The sequence below is a fragment of the Bombina bombina genome, chromosome 11 (genome assembly GCF_027579735.1).
Source record: "Bombina bombina isolate aBomBom1 chromosome 11, aBomBom1.pri, whole genome shotgun sequence".
Classification (NCBI taxonomy): Eukaryota; Metazoa; Chordata; class Amphibia; order Anura; family Bombinatoridae; genus Bombina; species Bombina bombina.
Window position 1 is genome coordinate 30,714,938 of NC_069509.1, and position 20,914 is coordinate 30,735,851.

Genomic DNA, 20,914 nt, shown 5'->3' on the forward strand with positions numbered 1-20,914 from the left:
TGCACTGTATCTGCCAATGAGATTCTATCCACTGAGCCAGCTGGGTACATAAAACGTGCACTGTATCAGCCAATGAGATTCTATCCACTGAGCCAGCTGGGTACATAAACATGCACTGTATCAGCCAATGAGATTCTATCCACTGAGCCAGCTGGGTACATAAACATGCACTGTATCAGCCAATGAGATTCTATCCATTGAGCCAGCTGGGTACATAAGCATGCACTGTATCAACCAATGAGATTCTATCCACTTAGCCAGCTGTGTACATACACATGTATTGTATCGACCAATGAGATTCTATCCACTTAGCCAGCTGGGTACATACACATGTATTGTATCAGCCAATGAGATTATATCCACTGAGCCAGCTGGGTACATAAACATGCACTGTATCTGCCAATGAGATTCTATCAACTGAGCCAGCTGGGTACATAAACATGCACTGTATCAGCCAATGAGATTCTATCAACTGAGCCAGCTGGGTACATAAACATGCACTGTATCAGCCAATGAGATTCTATCCACTGAGCCAGCTGGGTACATAAATGTGCATGTATCAGCCAATGAGATTCTATCTACTGAGCCATCTGGGTACATAAATGTGCAGTTTATCAGCCAATTAAATTCTATCCAATGAGCCAGCTGAGTACTTAAACGTGCACTTTATCAGCCAATGAGATTCTATCCACTGAGCCAGCTGGGTACATAAATGTGCATGTATCAGCCAATGAGATTCTATGCACTGTATCAACCAATGAGATTCTATCCACTTAGCCAGCTGTGTACATACACATGTATTGTATCGACCAATGAGATTCTATCCACTTAGCCAGCTGGGTACATACACATGTATTGTATCAGCCAATGAGATTATATCCACTGAGCCAGCTGGGTACATAAACATGCACTGTATCTGCCAATGAGATTCTATCAACTGAGCCAGCTGGGTACATAAACATGCACTGTATCAGCCAATGAGATTCTATCCACTGAGCCAGCTGGGTACATAAATGTGCATGTATCAGCCAATGAGATTCTATCTACTGAGCCATCTGGGTACATAAATGTGCAGTTTATCAGCCAATTAAATTCTATCCAATGAGCCAGCTGAGTACTTAAACGTGCACTTTATCAGCCAATGAGATTCTATCCACTGAGCCAGCTGGGTACATAAATGTGCATGTATCAGCCAATGAGATTCTATCTACTGAGCCGTCTGGGTACATAAATGTGCAGTTTATCAGCCAATGAAATTCTATCCACTGAGCCAGCTGGGTACATAAATGTGAACTTTCTCTTAGTTTCAAAATTGATATAAACAGTTTTAGCGTAAAGGGACATTAGCCATAATGAGATATTAGTATACAATTTTAATTATGTGCAGTAAGGCAACTTTCTTTTTATATTCAATAAACTTATTTTTCCCACATTTTTCTGTAATTTACCTCTAAAAATTGTGGGTTTCCGAATGAGACTTGGAAGACTTGGAAGTGCGCACTGCAGACATCTGTAACTAACTGGCTTCAGTAGAACTGCAAAACAATGCTCGTTTTGTTAACAAAATGACTGTGGCTAGTTATGTCTACTCCAGTAACAAGTCCTGATTGGCTCCTCTACATAACTAAATAAGTGGAGCTTGGCTACTGAAAACCAATTGCAGCAAACACGGTGTTAGTATATTTTGAAAATGTTTAAAGTTGGATGATCTGCTAGTCAAAACAATACAATACAATATAATATGCAAGACAACAGAAATGTATCTTAATTACAAAATGCTTTCTGTCCCTTTATTCTTCTTGAATAAACAAAATGGTGCCTTTTCATTTATGTACAAGAAATTAGTTGAATTAAATATCCCTTTAAAGGGACAGGAAACCCCAACATTTTCTTTTGTGATTTGGATAGCACATACAATTTTAAACAATTCCCCAGTTTACTTCTATTATCAAATTTGCTTCGGTCTCTTGTTATCCTTTGCTGAACCCATTTAGTTAACCAATCACAAGAGACAAATGTGTACAAGGACCAATCAGCAGCTAGTTCCCACTATTGTAGGATATGTGCATATTCTTTTTCAATAAGGGATACCAAGAGAACAAAAAAATAGAATTAAGTTTCTTAAACAAAACATGCTCTATCTGAATCATGACAGTTTAATTTTGACTTTCCTATCCCTTTAATCCGTAAAGTGACAACGTTTATACGCTACCTCTAATGTTATGCCTTGGCTTGGGGATCACTCGAGCTGGTTGATCAGGAGGATTCGGCAAGGCTGGTTCATCATCCCGTAATGATATATTCATTATCATGTTGGTCGTTTCCTCGTGGTACTTTTCTCCATTTAGGTTAATTGCTACCACCTGAGTATCAATGAGCGGCAAAGCTGAGTCTTCAAACATATTGTTCATATAGATTTCCTCTCCCTCTGAATCCATGATATGAGAAATTCACACACTGACAAATGTAAAAGGACACATTATATAAATATATTAGCAACAAAAATATTACAAAAGGAAAATACTTGACTTATTTTATTTATCTATCTATCTATCTATCTATCTATCTATCTATCTATCTATCTATCTTGAACTGAACGGGAGTCACCGTGAAAATACTATCACTGGGCTCCTATAGGAGGCGCTAGAATCAGGTGTAGATAATAATACAATATTGGTGAATGAAAATATAGGAAACGGCTGGCATAGGTACAAATGACAATATTTTACACTAGTATGCCAGCATGAATAATAAATTGTGAAAAATGAACAATATAAAATAAAAATATAAAATATATACAAATCAGATGGTATATGCAACCCAATCTGGAAAGTCCAGCAAGACTCTTCAAATGTCCATCAGTGCTTGAACAGGCTGCTCTCTGTCTTCACCCAACTGGATGATGTATTCTATGATGCAAAACAAAAAACAGAAACAGAGGCGCCACATGTGTAGATCAATATAACCAGAATTCCAGTAAAGGAGTAGAATAAGGGTACTCACAAACGAGGCGGCACTCTCTTGTGCCAGTAGAGGCAGGCTGGTTTTCAACAGCAAACCAGCTGGCTGTGTGTCTCCCAGATCAATCAGGAATGCTTGTCTCCTTGGTGTCAAACACCAGCTAAAATGGAAGGAGGAGGGAGGGCTATAGTGCCCTTAGGTTACTGTGATGGGGATAGTAACACCAACGCCAGACTTATGTAAAAGTATAAAATCAGTCTTTTTATTATACACAATAAAAATACCAAATGGTATAACAGATTACAGCTGGGTGATGACAAACTATCTCCCCATGAACCATACAAGATAGCGACGCGTTTCTCGGGGAACACCCCGTTTCCTCAGGCTTGTATGTATGTTGTATGCATAAATGCCCTTTATATAGGGCTTAGTAACCTAATATTCAGATGAATCCTCCCCTTCCTTTATCCGAATTAACCTATCATGTCCTTCCTTTCCAAACACTCCCCATTGTTGTGAAGTTGTAACAATAATTAGTTCTAATCATGTATCGTGATTGAAATTGATATCGTACAAATTCATATGCCTATGTGTCACTAATGGTAATATGTAAAAAAGCACTTGGATCGTTAATAACCGATCTCGATCTCAATATAATTGTAATGTGCAAACTGAACATAAGTTCCAAAACATAACCAATAGGGTTACAGCTATATCGAGGGCCTGTTCCAACATTGCGATCCCATTGGTTCCACTCTCGGTTGTATGGCATTGCAATCCCATTGGTTATGCTATGGACTGTGTATTGTGTTGATCACATGACAAAATGTCATGCGGTCAATAGTGTGGCTGATAGCTGTAACATAATATTGTCATGACGTAATGTCATGTGATCGGGGGTGTGCCCAATTGCTGTTGCCGTCGTTCCGACATCACTGCGGAATGACGCATGTTTACCTGATCGCTACGACCAAAATTGGTCGTAGCGATCAGGTAAACATGCGTCATTCCGCAGTGATGTCGGAACGACGGCAACAGCAATTGGGCACACCCCCGATCACATGACATTACGTCATGACAATATTATGTTACAGCTATCAGCCACACTATTGACCGCATGACATTTTGTCATGTGATCAACACAATACACAGTCCATAGCATAACCAATGGGATTGCAATGCCATACAACCGAGAGTGGAACCAATGGGATCGCAATGTTGGAACAGGCCCCCGATATAGCTGTAACCCTATTGGTTATGTTTTGGAACTTATGTTCAGTTTGCACATTACAATTATATTGAGATCGAGATCGGTTATTAACGATCCAAGTGCTTTTTTACATATTACCATTAGTGACACATAGGCATATGAATTTGTACGATATCAATTTCAATCACGATACATGATTAGAACTAATTATTGTTACAACTTCACAACAATGGGGAGTGTTTGGAAAGGAAGGACATGATAGGTTAATTCGGATAAAGGAAGGGGAGGATTCATCTGAATATTAGGTTACTAAGCCCTATATAAAGGGCATTTATGCATACAACATACATACAAGCCTGAGGAAACGGGGTGTTCCCCGAGAAACGCGTCGCTATCTTGTATGGTTCATGGGGAGATAGTTTGTCATCACCCAGCTGTAATCTGTTATACCATTTGGTATTTTTATTGTGTATAATAAAAAGACTGATTTTATACTTTTACATAAGTCTGGCGTTGGTGTTACTATCCCCATCACAGTAACCTAAGGGCACTATAGCCCTCCCTCCTCCTTCCATTTTAGCCGGTGTTTGACACCAAGGAGACAAGCATTCCTGATTGATCTGGGAGACACACAGCCAGCTGGTTTGCTGTTGAAAACCAGCCTGCCTCTACTGGCACAAGAGAGTGCCGCCTCGTTTGTGAGTACCCTTATTCTACTCCTTTACTGGAATTCTGGTTATATTGATCTACACATGTGGCGCCTCTGTTTCTGTTTTTTGTTTTGCATCATATCTATCTATCTTTCAATCTATCTATCTATCTATCTATCTCTATGTCTATCTTTGTCTATTTCAGGATGAATCCTGATTTAGTGCTCTTGGAACCTAGAGGAATAGATAACATTGACAGAAAATCAATCTTTGTGCTTTTAAAAAGTTTATAATTTGCTTAAATTCTAAATGGATAGTTTTGTTTATTTTTACATTATTCAAGTTGCTGTTAATAATTTGGGCTGTTGTATTGGCATATTTACAGTAATATTGTGTATGTATATGAGTGTGTGTGCATGTGGGCGTGCATTTGTTGGTATGCGCTTGTGTGAGTGTGCGTGTGTAGGGTTGCCACCTCGGCACCTTATGAGTTACACATGCTGCAGGGTGTGCAAGGAGGAACATGAATAGTGCTATCCAGGGTCACTATTCATGTGCTGTTTAGGTGTGCAATGCATGTTCCCCTCTGCTTACCCTGCAGCATGTGTAACTCATAAGTGTCCAAGAAAACATGGCCGAGGTGGCAACCCTATGAGTGTGTGTGTTTGTGTGTATATATGTGGATGTGTATATTTATGTGTATATGTATGTGTGTATGTGTATGTATGTATATGTGTGCGTGTATGTATGCGTGTAAATATGTGAGTGTGTATGTATCTGTGTGCGTGTATTTATGTGTGTATGTATGTATAAATGTGTGTGTATGTATGTGTGTACGTGTGTTTATATATGTATATATGTGTGTGTATGTATGTGTGTACATGTGTGTATATATGTATGTATGTGTGTACGTGTGTATATATATATGTATGTATGTGTGTACGTGTGTGTATATATGTGTGTATGTATGTGTGTACGTGTGTGTATATATGTATGTATGTGTGTACGTGTGTATATATATATATATGTATGTATGTGTGTACGTGTGTGTATATATGTGTGTATGTATGTGTGTACGTGTGTGTATATATGTATGTATGCGTGTATGTGCATGTATGTATGTATCTGTATGTATGTGTGTACGTGTGTGTAAATATGTATGTATGTGTGTATGTGCATGTATGTATGTATCTGTGTGTATGTATGTGTGTACGTTTGTGTAAATATGTATGTATGTATCTGTGTGTATGTATGTGTGTACGTGTGTGTAAATGTGTATGTATGTGTGTACGTGTGTGTAAATATGTATGTGTGTATGTGCATGTATGTATGTATCTGTGTGTATGTATGTTTGTACGTGTGTGTAAATATGTATGTATGTATGTGTATGTATGTATGTGTGTACATGTGTGTATGTATATGTGTGTATGTATGTGTGTACTTGTGTATATATGTATATATGTGTGTATGTATGTGTGTACATGTATGTATGTATGTGTGTACGTGTGTGTAAATATGTATGTATGTGTGTATGTGCATGTATGTATGTATCTGTATGTATGTATGTGCATACGTACGTGTGTGTAAATATGTATGTATGTGTATGTATGTATCTGTGTGTATGTATGTGTGTACGTGTGTGTAAATATGTATGTATGTGTATGTATGTATCTGTGTGTATGTATGTGTGTATGTGTGTACATGTGTGTATGTATGTGTGTGTGTATGTATGTGTGTACTTGTGTATATATGTATATATGTGTGTATGTATGTATCTGTGTGTATGTATGTGTGTACGTGTGTACATGTATGTATGTATGTATGTGTGTACATGTATGTATGTAGGTGTGTACATGTATGTATGTGTGTACATGTATGTATATATGTATGTGTGTACATGTATGTATGTATGTGTGTACATGTGTGTGTGTACTTGTGCATATATGTATGTATGTGTGTGTATGTATGTGTGTACGTGTGTACATGTATGTATGTATGTGTGTACATGTATGTATGTATGTGTGTACATGTATGTATGTATGTGTGTGTGTACATGTGTGTGTGTACTTGTGTATGTATGTATGTATGTATGTATGTATGTATGTGTGTGTATGTATGTGTGTACGTGTATGTATGTATCTCTGTGTACGTGTTTAGGCTAGAGTCAAGCAGTCTGGTTAAGATTACACGTGTTTCTTACAGTTTTGGACAGCAGCCCACTCATTAGCATAACAGCTCCAGGCTGCCAAAAACAACAGCTCCTGTTACTCCTGAGAACTTGGAGTGTAAATAATTAGTCATGTAATCAGTTTTTAGGATCCTAAACCCTGAGAGTTATTAGGCACACCTGTGTGTTAGCCAGTTAACCCTTAGTGTGCAAGCCCATAATATGCCTATCATAAATAAAATGCTGTACTCTTACCCAGGGATGATTCACCCCATAAGGGTACAAAACGCTGACCAAAGGTGAAGAGCACAGATGAGGACTCTCACCCTCTGCTACCTATATCTTTATTTTTTAGCCCCTTCTCCCCCTCTCCCCTCCCTCCTTTCCCTGCGAGGACTACTGGTTGTGTATAAAAGATAATAGCTGGCGCTTTTGAGGTATGGGGGTGTGACTGTAATGAATGAGAGTACGTGTCACTACTGCCAGTGATGTCACCTAGTTTATCCAGTTCTTACCCAGTACCCATGTGCTACAGAATCAGATTAAAAATAATGACCCTAGTAGTCCCCCTTAGCCCATAAGAATCGTTCTCTCACCTTTTATAGATCCAAGGTTTAGAGCTCAAACCCCCTCAAGAAACCCACAACACATCTGAAACCACAATAACCTTCCTCTTAGCTCCTTATTGCACCTAGTTCCACAACACAACCTCCATACACCTATATCCCCAGATGCTAACTACCCTTCCTCCAGTTTAAAGCCATGTGATATTAGGGCTTTTTACAAATAAAAAATGACAAAGAATGATGCTAAATCTTTATGTATAGCCATGAAATCCACTTGTGCGCTGAAAACATTCATGTGAGATCAGTTAAACCTGACTAAATGTCCAGCTCTCCATAAAACTGTTTTTGACCTACTTTAAAAAGAACCAACTGGCTCTGGCCCATTAGGGACCAATATAAATGAGCTCCCACATATCAACCAATCACTGCACAGCATGTAGGCGTGTCAGGGTTCTGCATTCTATGGAATATACTCCAGACTCTCTTGGAGGAGGGGAATATCTACAGATTTCAGAGTTATAGGGACATGAAACCCAAAAACGTTCTTTTGTGATTCAGACAGAGCAGACACATTTAAAAAAGTTTTTAATTTACTTTTACTATCAAATTTGTTTCACTCCTATGGTATTCTTTGTTGAAGACATACCTAGGTAGGTGGGGAGCATTATGTGGCAGGAAATAGTGCTTGCCCATCTGCTGCCATATAGTGTTGCAGACTCATGTTCAGTTTAATATACTTTTAGATGTTTAAAATACATTAAATTAATAAACCCACACATTTTCAGCTGGTCGGAAATGCCCTATTTTTTAAATAAAGCCAAAAAGTTCTTGCTAATTATAATACATTATACACTTATGGAATTTGACACCTAAAGGCACTCGATAAAGCCCTGAACTGGCCTTTTGACATTTGCAACTAATTTGGACTCACTCTATAATGTTGCACATGTGCAAGACACACTGGAATAGTTACAGAAGACATTTTATAGGTGTATTTGTATACATGGTCATTAAAGCTCTATTCATCGCCATTGTACAGGGAGTGCAGAATTATTAGGCAAGTTGTATTTTTGAGGATTCATTTTATTATTGAACAACAACCATGTTCTCAATGAACCCAAAAAACTCATTAATATCAAAGCTGAATAGTTTTGGAAGTAGTTTTTAGATTGTTTTTAGTTTTAGCTATTTTAGGGGGATATCTGTGTGTGCAGGTGACTATTACTGTGCATAATTATTAGGCAACTTAACAAAAAACAAATATATACCCATTTCAATTATTTATTTTTACCAGTGAAACCAATATAACATCTCAACATTCACAAATATACATTTCTGACATTCAAAAACAAAACAAAAACAAATCAGTGACCAATATAGCCACCTTTCTTTGCAAGGACACTCAAAAGCCTGCCATCCATGGATTCTGTCAGTGTTTTGATCTGTTCACCATCAACATTGCGTGCAGCAGCAACCACAGCCTCCCAGACACTGTTCAGAGAGGTGTACTGTTTTCCCTCCTTGTAAATCTCACATTTGATGATGGACCACAGGTTCTCAATGGGGTTCAGATCAGGTGAACAAGGAGGCCATGTCATTAGATTTTCTTCTTTTATACCCTTTCTTGCCAGCCACGCTGTGGAGTACTTGGACGCATGTGATGGAGCATTGTCCTGCATAAAAATCATGTTTTTCTTGAAGGATGCAGACTTCTTCCTGTACCACTGCTTGAAGAAGGTGTCTTCCAGAAACTGGCAGAAGGACTGGGAGTTGAGCTTGACTCCATCCTCAACCCTAAAAGGCCCCACAAGCTCATCTTTGATGATACCAGCCCAAACCAGTACTCCACCTCCACCTTGCTGGCGTCTGAGTCGGACTGGAGCTCTCTGTCCTTTACCAATCCAGCCACGGGCCCATCCATCTGGCCCATCAAGACTCACTCTCATTTCATCAGTCCATAAAACCTTAGAAAAATCAGTCTTGAGATATTTCTTGGCCCAGTCTTGACGTTTCAGCTTGTGTGTCTTGTTCAGTGGTGGTCGTCTTTCAGCCTTTCTTACCTTGGCCATGTCTCTGAGTATTGCACACCTTGTGCTTTTGGGCACTCCAGTGATGTTGCAGCTCTGAAATATGGCCAAACTGGTGGCAAGTGGCATCTTGGCAGCTGCACGCTTGACTTTTCTCAGTTCATGGGCAGTTATTTTGCGCCTTGGTTTTTCCACACGCTTCTTGCGACCCTGTTGACTATTTTGAATGAAACGCTTGATTGTTCGATGATCACGCTTCAGAAGCTTTGCAATTTTAAGAGTGCTGCATCCCTCTGCAAGATATCTCACTATTTTTGACTTTTCTGAGCCTGTCAAGTCCTTCTTTTGACCCATTTTGCCAAAGGAAAGGAAGTTGCCTAATAATTATGCACACCTGATATAGGGTGTTGATGTCATTAGACCACACCCCTTCTCATTACAGAGATGCACATCACCTAATATGCTTAATTGGTAGTAGGCTTTCAAGCCTATACAGCTTGGAGTAAGACAACATGCATAAAGAGGATGATGTGGTCAAAATACTCATTTGCCTAATAATTCTGCACTCCCTGTATAGTCCGTCTGCAGTGGACAGGACACACTTTCACATTTGTATATGTAAATTTACATACGTATATGTGTTTAATACCAGATATCCAGTACAGCTAAAGGAATTCTCAGGAAAAGTGAGAAAACGGAAATCAGGTCCCCGACATCTAGAAATAGCATGTAGCAATCACATTCTGTAAATGTATGTTACTAATTCACATTCGCATTGTCATGATTGTCACTTTCAGCACCGGCATATTCATAAATAGGATTTCAAATGGAATTGCATCCTTGTGACCAATCTTGCAAATGGTCCTGAGCCTTTGTGACCGCAAAGACAAAACCTTGTCATGGGTGGTTTCCATTATTGAAAGGCTGCCATGAAGGTGGGATTCTCTTTCAAAGTCTGGTAACAAAGATGCTGTTCCTTTTGAAAGCCCATATAAGAAGGTGCAATTTGGTTTACAAGCACAATATTTTTATGTCTGCTTCCTTCTAATAGAAACCCATACTGTTCTTCTTGTCAGATGTATATCTCACCAAACTGGAAAACAGTGCTTTCTCAATCAACAATTGGAAATATTGAAAATTACAATACTTTCAAAATATTAAACATGCCCAGTACACCCATTACGTATACCCATTATGCCCAGGTACAAATGGAATTTTTTACCAGTGATCATGATGGATTCAGTTTACAATAGGTCAATCTCATATGTGTAAATGATTTCCCTTAACACTGTACGAGGGGTTAATTCATACAAACTGTAATGAAACATTAAGATATATGAAAGGGCCATTGTACATAATCAGTTTTGGTTGGATTCACAGTTTTGATCCAGATAAATACTTAGCAAAAACACATTTTTTAAAGCGTTTCTATTGAAAACTCTTTAGCGACTGTGGGCTTTTAGCTGCCAAATCCATTATGGATTGTAATTACTAGAAAAATACGCTTCCTATATTGTCCAAAACCAAGTTAGTAGCTGGTGTCAAAAATATAAGTCAACCCCATAGTGTTAATATTTCACTGTCCATTGTTAATGTATTTCATTTTTTTGCTACTTATCACAAGCACCTTTTAGTAAAAATACCAGGGGCACAACTATCATTAGTGCAGCAGGTGCAGTCGCAAGTGCTGGGGGCCCATAGCAGCCAGTCTATACATGTGCAGAATGTATACAATCTTAATGCAGGGGAAGTCTTTTATTAGTGTGGCTGCAGGTCTATCTATCTGTCTATCCTCAATACCATTATACAGAGCAGCATGTATATTAATACTATTACTCACTACTGATCAGCATGTATATTAATTCTATTACTCACTACTGAGCAGCATGTATATTAATACTATTACTCACTACAGAGCAGCATGTATACTAATAATATTACTTACTACAGAGCAGCATGTATATTAATACTATTACTCACTACAGAGCAGCATGTATATTAATACTATTACTCACTACTGATCAGCATGTATATTAATACTATTACTCACTACTGATCAGCATGTATATTAATACTATTACTCACTACTGATCAGCATGTATATTAATTCTATTACTCACTACTGAGCAGCATGTATATTAATACTATTACTCACTACAGAGCAGCATGTATATTAATAATATTACTTACTACAGAACAGCATGTATATTAATACTATTACTCACTACAGAGCAGCATGTATATTAAAACTATTACTCACTACAGAGCAGCATGTATATTAATACTATTACTCGCTACAGAGCAGCATGTATATTAATAATATTACTCACTACAGAGCAGCATGTATATTAATACTATTACTCACTACAGAGCAGCATGTATATTAATAATATTACTTACTACAGAGCAGCATGTATATTAATACTATTACTCACTACAGAGCAGCATGTATATTAATACTATTACTCACTACAGAGCAGCATGTATATTAATACTATTACTCACTACTGAGCAGCATGTATATTAATTCTATTACTCATTACAGAGCAGCATGTATATTAATACTATTACTTACTACAGAGCAGCATGCATATTAATACTATTACTCACTACTGAGCAGCATGTATATTAAAACTATTACTCACTACAGAGCAGCATGTATATTAATACTATTACTCGCTACAGAGCAGCATGTATATTAATACTATTACTCGCTACAGAGCAGCATGTATATTAATACTATTACTCGCTACAGAGCAGCATGTATATTAATACTATTACTCACTACAGAGCAGCATGTATATTAATACTATTACTCGCTACAGAGCAGCATGTATATTAATACTATTACTCACTACAGAGTAGCATGTATATTAATACTATTACTCACTACAGAGCAGCATGTATATTAATACTATTACTCGCTACAGAGCAGCATGTATATTAATACTATTACTCGCTACAGAGCAGCATGTATATTAATACTATTACTCGCTACAGATCAGCATGTATATTAATACTATTAGTCGCTACTGAGCAGCATGTATATTAATACTATTACTCGCTACAGAGCAGCATGTATATTAATACTATTACTCGCTACAGAGCAGCATGTATATGAATACTATTACTCACTACAGAGCAGCATGTATATTAATACTATTACTCGCTACAGAGCAGCATGTATATTAATACTATTACTCACTACTGATCAGCATGTATATTAAAACTATTACTCACTACTGAGCAGCATGTATATTAATACTATTACTCGCTACAGAGCAGCCTGTATATTAATACTATTACTCACTACAGAGCAGCATGTATATTAATACTATTACTCGCTACTGATCAGCATGTATATTAATACTATTACTCACTACAGAGCAGCATGTATATTCATACTATTACTCACTACTGATCAGCATGCATATTAATACTATTACTCACTACAGAGCAGCATGTATATTAATACTATTACTCACTACTGATCAGCATGTATATTAATACTATTACTCACTACTGAGCAGCATGTATATTAATACTATTACTCGCTACAGAGCAGCCTGTATATTAATACTATTACTCGCTACAGAGCAGCATGTATATTAATACTATTACTCACTACAGAGCAGCCTGTATATTAATACTATTACTCACTACAGAGCAGCATGTATATTAATACTATTACCCACTACAGATCAGCAAGTATATTAATACTATTACTCACTACAGATCAGCATGTATATTAATACTATTACTCGCTACAGAGCAGCATGTATATTAATACTATTACTCGCTACAGAGCAGCATGTATATTAATACTATTACTCGCTACAGATCAGCATGTATATTAATACTATTACTCGCTACAGTGCAGCGTGTATATTAATACTATTACTCACTACAGATCAGCATGTATATTAATACTATTACTCGCTACAGAGCAGCATGTATATTAATACTATTACTCGCTACAGAGCAGCATGTATATTAATACTATTACTCGCTACAGAGCAGCATGTATATTAATACTATTACTCGCTATAGAGCAGCCTGTATATTAATACTATTACTCGCTACAGAGCAGCATGTATATTAATACTATTACTCGCTACAGAGCAGCCTGTATATTAATACTATTACTCGTTATAGAGCAGCATGCATAGTAATACTATTACTCACTACTGATCAGCATGTATATTAATACTATTACTCATTACAGAGCAGCATGTATATTAATACTATTACTCACTACAGAGCAGCATGTATATTAATACTATTACTCGCTACAGAGCAGCATGTATATTAATACTATTACTCGCTATAGAGCAGCCTGTATATTAATACTATTACTCGCTACAGAGCAGCATGTATATTAATACTATTACTCACTACAGAGCAGCATGTATATTAATACTATTACTCGCTATAGAGCAGCCTGTATATTAATACTATTACTCGTTATAGAGCAGCATGCATAGTAATACTATTACTCACTACTGATCAGCATGTATATTAATACTATTACTCACTACAGAGCAGCATGTATATTAATACTATTACTCACTACAGAGCAGCATGTATATTAATACTATTACTCACTACAGAGCAGCATGTATATTAATACTATTACTCGCTATAGAGCAGCATGTATATTAATACTATTACTCGCTACTGAGCAGCATGTATATTAATACTATTAGTCGCTACTGAGCAGCATGTATATTAATACTATTACTCGCTACTGAGCAGCATGTATATTAATACTATTAGTCGCTACTGAGCAGCATGTATATTAATACTATTACTCACTACTGATCAGCATGTATAGTAATACTATTACTCACTACAGAGCAGCATGTATATTAATACTATTACTCGCTATAGAGCAGCCTGTATATTAATACTATTACTCGCTATAGAGCAGCATGCATAGTAATACTATTACTCACTACTGATCAGCATGTATATTAATACTATTACTCACTACAGAGCAGCATGTATATTAATACTATTACTCACTACAGAGCAGCATGTATATTAATACTATTACTCGCTATAGAGCAGCATGTATATTAATACTATTACTCGCTACTGAGCAGCATGTATATTAATACTATTAGTCGCTACTGAGCAGCATGTATATTAATACTATTACTCGCTACTGAGCAGTCTGTATATTAATACTATTACTCGCTATAGAGCAGCATGTATATTAATACTATTAGTCGCTACTGAGCAGCATGTATATTAATACTATTACTCACTACTGATCAGCATGTATATTAATACTATTACTCACTACAGAGCAGCATGTATATTAATACTATTACTCACTACAGAGCAGCATGTATATTAATACTATTACTCGCTACTGAGGGACATAAAAACCCAAAATGTTTCTTTTGTGATTCATATAGACCAGGGGTGCTCAACCTTCGTGCTGCAGATGTCTTGGAACTACATTTCCCATGATACTGAGCCAGTGGATGCTTAGTGTCTGAGCATTATGGGAAATATAGTTCCAAAACCTCTGGAGCACCAAGGATGAGCACCTCTGAGATAGACCATACAATTATATGCAACTTTCAAATTTACTTCTGTTAGCTAATTTGTTTCATTCTTGTGGTATCTTTTTTTTTGTAAGAAGCAGCCATGCACCAGTGGGAGCTAGCTGAACACATTGGGTGAACTAGTGACATAAAGCATATATGTGCAGCCACCAATCAGCAGCTCCTAAGCCTACCTAGGTATACTTTTTTTATCAAAGGATACCAAGAGAACAAAACAAATGACAATGGCTATTTTTACATTTCTGCGGTGTTTGTGTTTAGCTGTAATTTTCCTCTTACTCATTTACTGTACCCACAGATATTATATACCGTTTTTCTCGCCATTAAATGGACTTTCTAAAGATACCATTATTTTCATCATGTCTTATAATTTACTACAAAAAAAATAATAAAATATGAGGACAAAATGGAAAAAAACACACTTTTTCTAACTTTGACCCCCAAAATCTGTTACACATCTACAATCACCAAAAAACACCCATGCTAAATAGTTTCTAAATTTTGTCCTGAGTTTAGAAATACCCAATGTTTACATGTTCTTAGCTTTTTTTGCAAGTTATAGGGCCATAAATACAAGTAGCACTTCGCTATTTCCAAACCACTTTTTTTCAAAATTAGCGCTAGTTACATTGGAACCCTGATATCTGTCAGGAATACCTGAATATCCCATGACATGTATATATTTTTTGTTAGAAGACAACCCAAAGTATTGATCTAGGCACATTTTGGTATATTTTATTCCACCATTTCACCGCCAAATGCGAGCAAATAAAAAAAAAACTTTACATTTTTCACAATTTTAGGTTTCTCACTGAAATTATTTACAAACAGCTTGTGCTATTATGGCACAAATTGTTGTAAAAGCTTCTTTGGGATCCCCTTTGTTCAGAAATAGCAGACTTATATGGCTTTGGCATTGCTTTTTGGTAATTAGAAGGCCGCTAAATGCTGCTGCGCACCACACGTAAATTATGCCCAGCAGTGAAGGGGTTAATTAGGTAGGTTGTATGGAGCTTGCAGGGTTAATTTTAGCTTTAGGGTAGAGATCAGCCTCCCACCTGACACATCCCACCCCCTGATCCCTCCCAAACAGCTCTCTTCCCTCCCCCACCCCACAAATGTCCCCGCCATCTTAAGTACTGGCAGAAAGTCAGTAAAAAAAATAAAATATTTTAGCTGTGATGGACTCCTGCCTTAGCCCCAACCTCCATGATCCCCCCCCCCCAGCTCTCTAAACCTCTCCCCTATCTAATTGCGGCCATCTTGGGTACTGGCAGCTGTCTGCCAGTACCCAATTTGCCCAAAAACAAAAGTATTTTTTTTCTCTTTTGCTTTTTTTTGGGGTTTTCTGTAGTGTAGCAGCCCCCCACAATACCCCTACCCCCCTCCCCCTCCCAGATCCTTTTATATTATTTAAAAAAAAATCTTTCCCCCCCCTTCCCTCCTCATTGGTGTCAGTGGCCAGCTAATGCGCGCGCACACGCACGCGCGCCCCCCGCACGCTCCCGGCACCCGGCGTGCACATTGCACTTCTAGGAACCGGATGCCGGGTAGCGATGGGCTGCCTACCCGCCTCCCTGTTGCGCTCCCACCCACCAACGAACCGGCACCATCGCTACCGGTGCAGAGAGGGCCACAGAGTGGCCCTCTCTGCATCGGAGTCTTCTAAAAAGGTATTGCAGGATGCCTCCATATGGAGGCATCACTGCAATACCCTGAGAGCTGCTGGAAGCGATTGCGATCGCTTCCAGCACTCTCTTAGACAACTGACGTACCAGGTACGTCCATTGTCATTAACTACTTGTTAATGCATGACGTACCTGGTACGTCAGTTGTCATTAAGGGGTTAAAGGTGAAACAATTAAAGGGACAGGGAAACCAATTTCTTTTTTATGATTTAGATAGAGCTGCACCTTTCTAATTTACTTCTATTATTGCATCTTCTTTGTTCTTTTGGATTCTTTTGTTGAAAATCAGGGACAAAAACTTAGGTGCGTGCACATCTCTGGAGCACTAGATGGCAGCAGTTTTGCATGCATTTAATACATTTGCAAGAGCACTAGATGGCAGCAGTGTTGCATGCATTTAATACATTTGCAAGAGCAATAGATGGCAGCAGTTTTGCATGCATTTAATACATTTGCAAGAGCAATAGATGGCAGCAGTTTTGCATGCATTTAATACATTTGCAAGAGCACTAGATGGCAGCAGTTTTGCATGCATTTAATACATTTGCAAGAGCACTAGATGGCAGCAGTTTTGCATGCATGTTATACATTTGCAAGAGCACTAGATGGCAGCAGTTTTGCATGCATTTTATACATTTGCAAGAGCACTAGATGGCAGCAGTTTTGCATGCATTTAATACATTTGCAAGAGCACTAGATGGCAGCAGTTTTGCATGCATTTTATACATTTGCAAGAGCACTAGATGGCAGCAGTTTTATAACAATGTTATACATTAGCAAGAGCACTAGATGGCAGCAGTTTTGCATGCATTTTATACATTTGCAAGAGCTCTAGATGGCAGCAGTTTTGCATGCATTTTATACATTTGCAAGAGCACTAGATGGCAGCAGTTTTGCATGCATTTAATACATTTGCAAGAGCACTAGATGGCAGCAGTTTTATAATAATGTTATAGATTAGCAAGAGCACTAGATGGCAGCAGTTTTATAACAATGTTATACATTAGCAAGAGCACTAGATGGCAGCAGTTTTATAACAATGTTATACATTAGCAAGAACACTAGATGGCAACAGTTTTATAACAATGTTATACATTAGCAAGAGCATTAGATGGCAGCAGTTTTATAACAATGTTATACATTAGCAAGAGCACTAGATGGCAGCAGTTTTATAACAATGTTATACATTAGCAAGAGCACTAGATGGCAGCAGTTTTATAACAATGTTATACATTAGCAAGAGCACTAGATGGCAGCAGTTTTGCATGCATGTTATACATTTGCAAGAGCACTAGATGGCAGCAGTTTTGCATGCATGTTATACATTTGCAAGAGCACTAGATGGCAGCAGTTTTGCATGCATGTTATACATTTGCAAGAGCACTAGATGGCAGCACTATTTCCTGAGAGACACCTCCCTAGGTTTCTATTCAACAAAGAACAACATAGGAATGAAGCAAATTTGATAATAGAAGTAAATTGGAAACATTTTATGCTCTGAATCACAAAAGAACATGTTTGTGCTTCATATCACTTTAATGAGTGTCTGTTCTTTTGGGATTTAGACAGAGCATAGAATTTTAAATACGTTTCCATTTTACTTCAAATTTGCTTTGTTCCCTGGATATTCTGTGTTAAAGTGACAATGTAGCCAAAAAAATTCTTTCATGATTCAGATAGAGCATGTACTTGTAAGCAACTTTCTAATTTACTTCTATTATCAATTTTTCTTCATTCTCTTGCAATCTTTATTTGAAAAGAAGGCATCTCAGCTAAGGAGCCAGCAAATTGTGGGTTCAGAACCATGGACAGCACTTGTTTTAAGGTGCTGTCCAATCAGCAAGGACAACCCAGGTTGTTCACCTAAAATGGGCCGGCATCTAAACTTACATTCTTGCTTTTCAAATAAATATAACAAGAAAATGAAGACAATTTGATAATAGGAGTAAATTAGAAAGTTGCTTAAAATTGTATGCTCTATCTGAATCACAAAAGAACATTTTTGGCTACAGTGTCCCTTTAAAGAGATACCTAGGTAGGCATCTAGAACAGTATATGGCAGGAAATAGTGCTGCCATCTAGTGCTCTTGCAAATGGATAACATTATTGCAAAACTGCTGACGTATAGTGCTCCAGAAATGGGCAGCAGTTTTATAACAATGTTATACATTAGCAAGAACACTAGATGGCAACAGTTTTATAACAATGTTATACATTAGCAAGAGCATTAGATGGCAGCAGTTTTATAACAATGTTATACATTAGCAAGAGCACTAGATGGCAGCAGTTTTATAACAATGTTATACATTAGCAAGAGCACTAGATGGCAGCAGTTTTATAACAATGTTATACATTAGCAAGAGCACTAGATGGCAGCAGTTTTGCATGCATGTTATACATTTGCAAGAGCACTAGATGGCAGCAGTTTTGCATGCATGTTATACATTTGCAAGAGCACTAGATGGCAGCAGTTTTGCATGCATGTTATACATTTGCAAGAGCACTAGATGGCAGCACTATTTCCTGAGAGACACCTCCCTAGGTTTCTATTCAACAAAGAACAACATAGGAATGAAGCAAATTTGATAATAGAAGTAAATTGGAAACATTTTATGCTCTGAATCACAAAAGAACATGTTTGTGCTTCATATCACTTTAATGAGTGTCTGTTCTTTTGGGATTTAGACAGAGCATAGAATTTTAAATACGTTTCCATTTTACTTCAAATTTGCTTTGTTCCCTGGATATTCTGTGTTAAAGTGACAATGTAGCCAAAAAAATTCTTTCATGATTCAGATAGAGCATGTACTTGTAAGCAACTTTCTAATTTACTTCTATTATCAATTTTTCTTCATTCTCTTGCAATCTTTATTTGAAAAGAAGGCATCTCAGCTAAGGAGCCAGCAAATTGTGGGTTCAGAACCATGGACAGCACTTGTTTTAAGGTGCTGTCCAATCAGCAAGGACAACCCAGGTTGTTCACCTAAAATGGGCCGGCATCTAAACTTACATTCTTGCTTTTCAAATAAATATAACAAGAAAATGAAGACAATTTGATAATAGGAGTAAATTAGAAAGTTGCTTAAAATTGTATGCTCTATCTGAATCACAAAAGAACATTTTTGGCTACAGTGTCCCTTTAAAGAGATACCTAGGTAGGCATCTAGAACAGTATATGGCAGGAAATAGTGCTGCCATCTAGTGCTCTTGCAAATGGATAACATTATTGCAAAACTGCTGACGTATAGTGCTCCAGAAATGGGCAGGCTCCTAAGCTTATATCCCTGCTTTTCAACAAAAGATACAAAGGAACAAAGGCAATATTTTACTTTGATGTTGCTTTAAATACATCAACTTTGATGTACTTGCTACAGTTTAGTATACAAGCAATCTGCTCTCATGTAATAAGGTATCATTATCACATGTATCATGTATACAATCTGCTCTCATATTATAAGGTATCATTTCTTCCCTTACCTGCGTAGTGTACAGTCCAGTTATACGGTGCTTGCAGTTCTCCAGGTCTTGTAGTTCCCTGGTGCTTGCAGTTCCCCGGTGCTTGCAGTTCTCCAGTGCTTGCGGTTCTCCGGTGCTTGCAGTTCTGCGGTGCTTGCAGTTCTCCGGTGCTTGCAATTCCCTGGTGCTTGCAGTTCTCCAGGGCTTGTAGTTCTCCGGGTCTTGTAATTCCCCGGTGCTTGCAGTTCTTCGGTGCTTGCTGTTATCCGGTGCTTGCAGTTCCCCGGTGCTTGCAGTTCTGCAGTGCTTGCTATTCTCCGGTGCTTGCAGTCCCGTGGTCCTTGCAGTTCTGCGGTGCTTGCTGTTCTCCGGTGCTTGCAGTTCCCCGGTGCTTGCAGTTCTGCAGTGCTTGCTATTCTCCGGTGCTTGCAGTCCTGCGGTCCTTGCAGTTCTGCGGTGCTTGCAGTTCTCCGGTGCTTGCAGTTCCCTTGCAGTTCTCCGGGTCTTGTAGTTCTGTGGTGCTTGCAGTTCCCCCGGTGCTTGCTGTTCTCCGGTGCTTGCAGTCCCGATGTCCTTGCAGTTCTGCGGTGCTTGCAGTTCTCCGGGTCTTGCA

The 20,914-nt window shown here is 38.0% G+C and overlaps 1 protein-coding gene across 1 annotated transcript in view; it reads right to left on the reverse strand.

The window, feature by feature from the left end:
* The window catches only part of LOC128642470 (up-regulator of cell proliferation-like), a 38,993-nt gene extending 18,542 nt beyond the window's left edge, over window positions 1-20,451 (reverse strand). The window contains exons 1-2 of the mRNA XM_053695245.1: window positions 20,323-20,451; window positions 2,213-2,457 (exon numbers count right to left, since the gene is read on the reverse strand). Coding sequence (XP_053551220.1) covers window positions 2,213-2,438 — 226 coding nt within the window. The 5' untranslated portion in view covers window positions 2,439-2,457; window positions 20,323-20,451. The remainder of the gene's footprint in view (window positions 1-2,212; window positions 2,458-20,322) is intronic.
* Window positions 20,452-20,914: the final 463 nt, after the last annotated feature.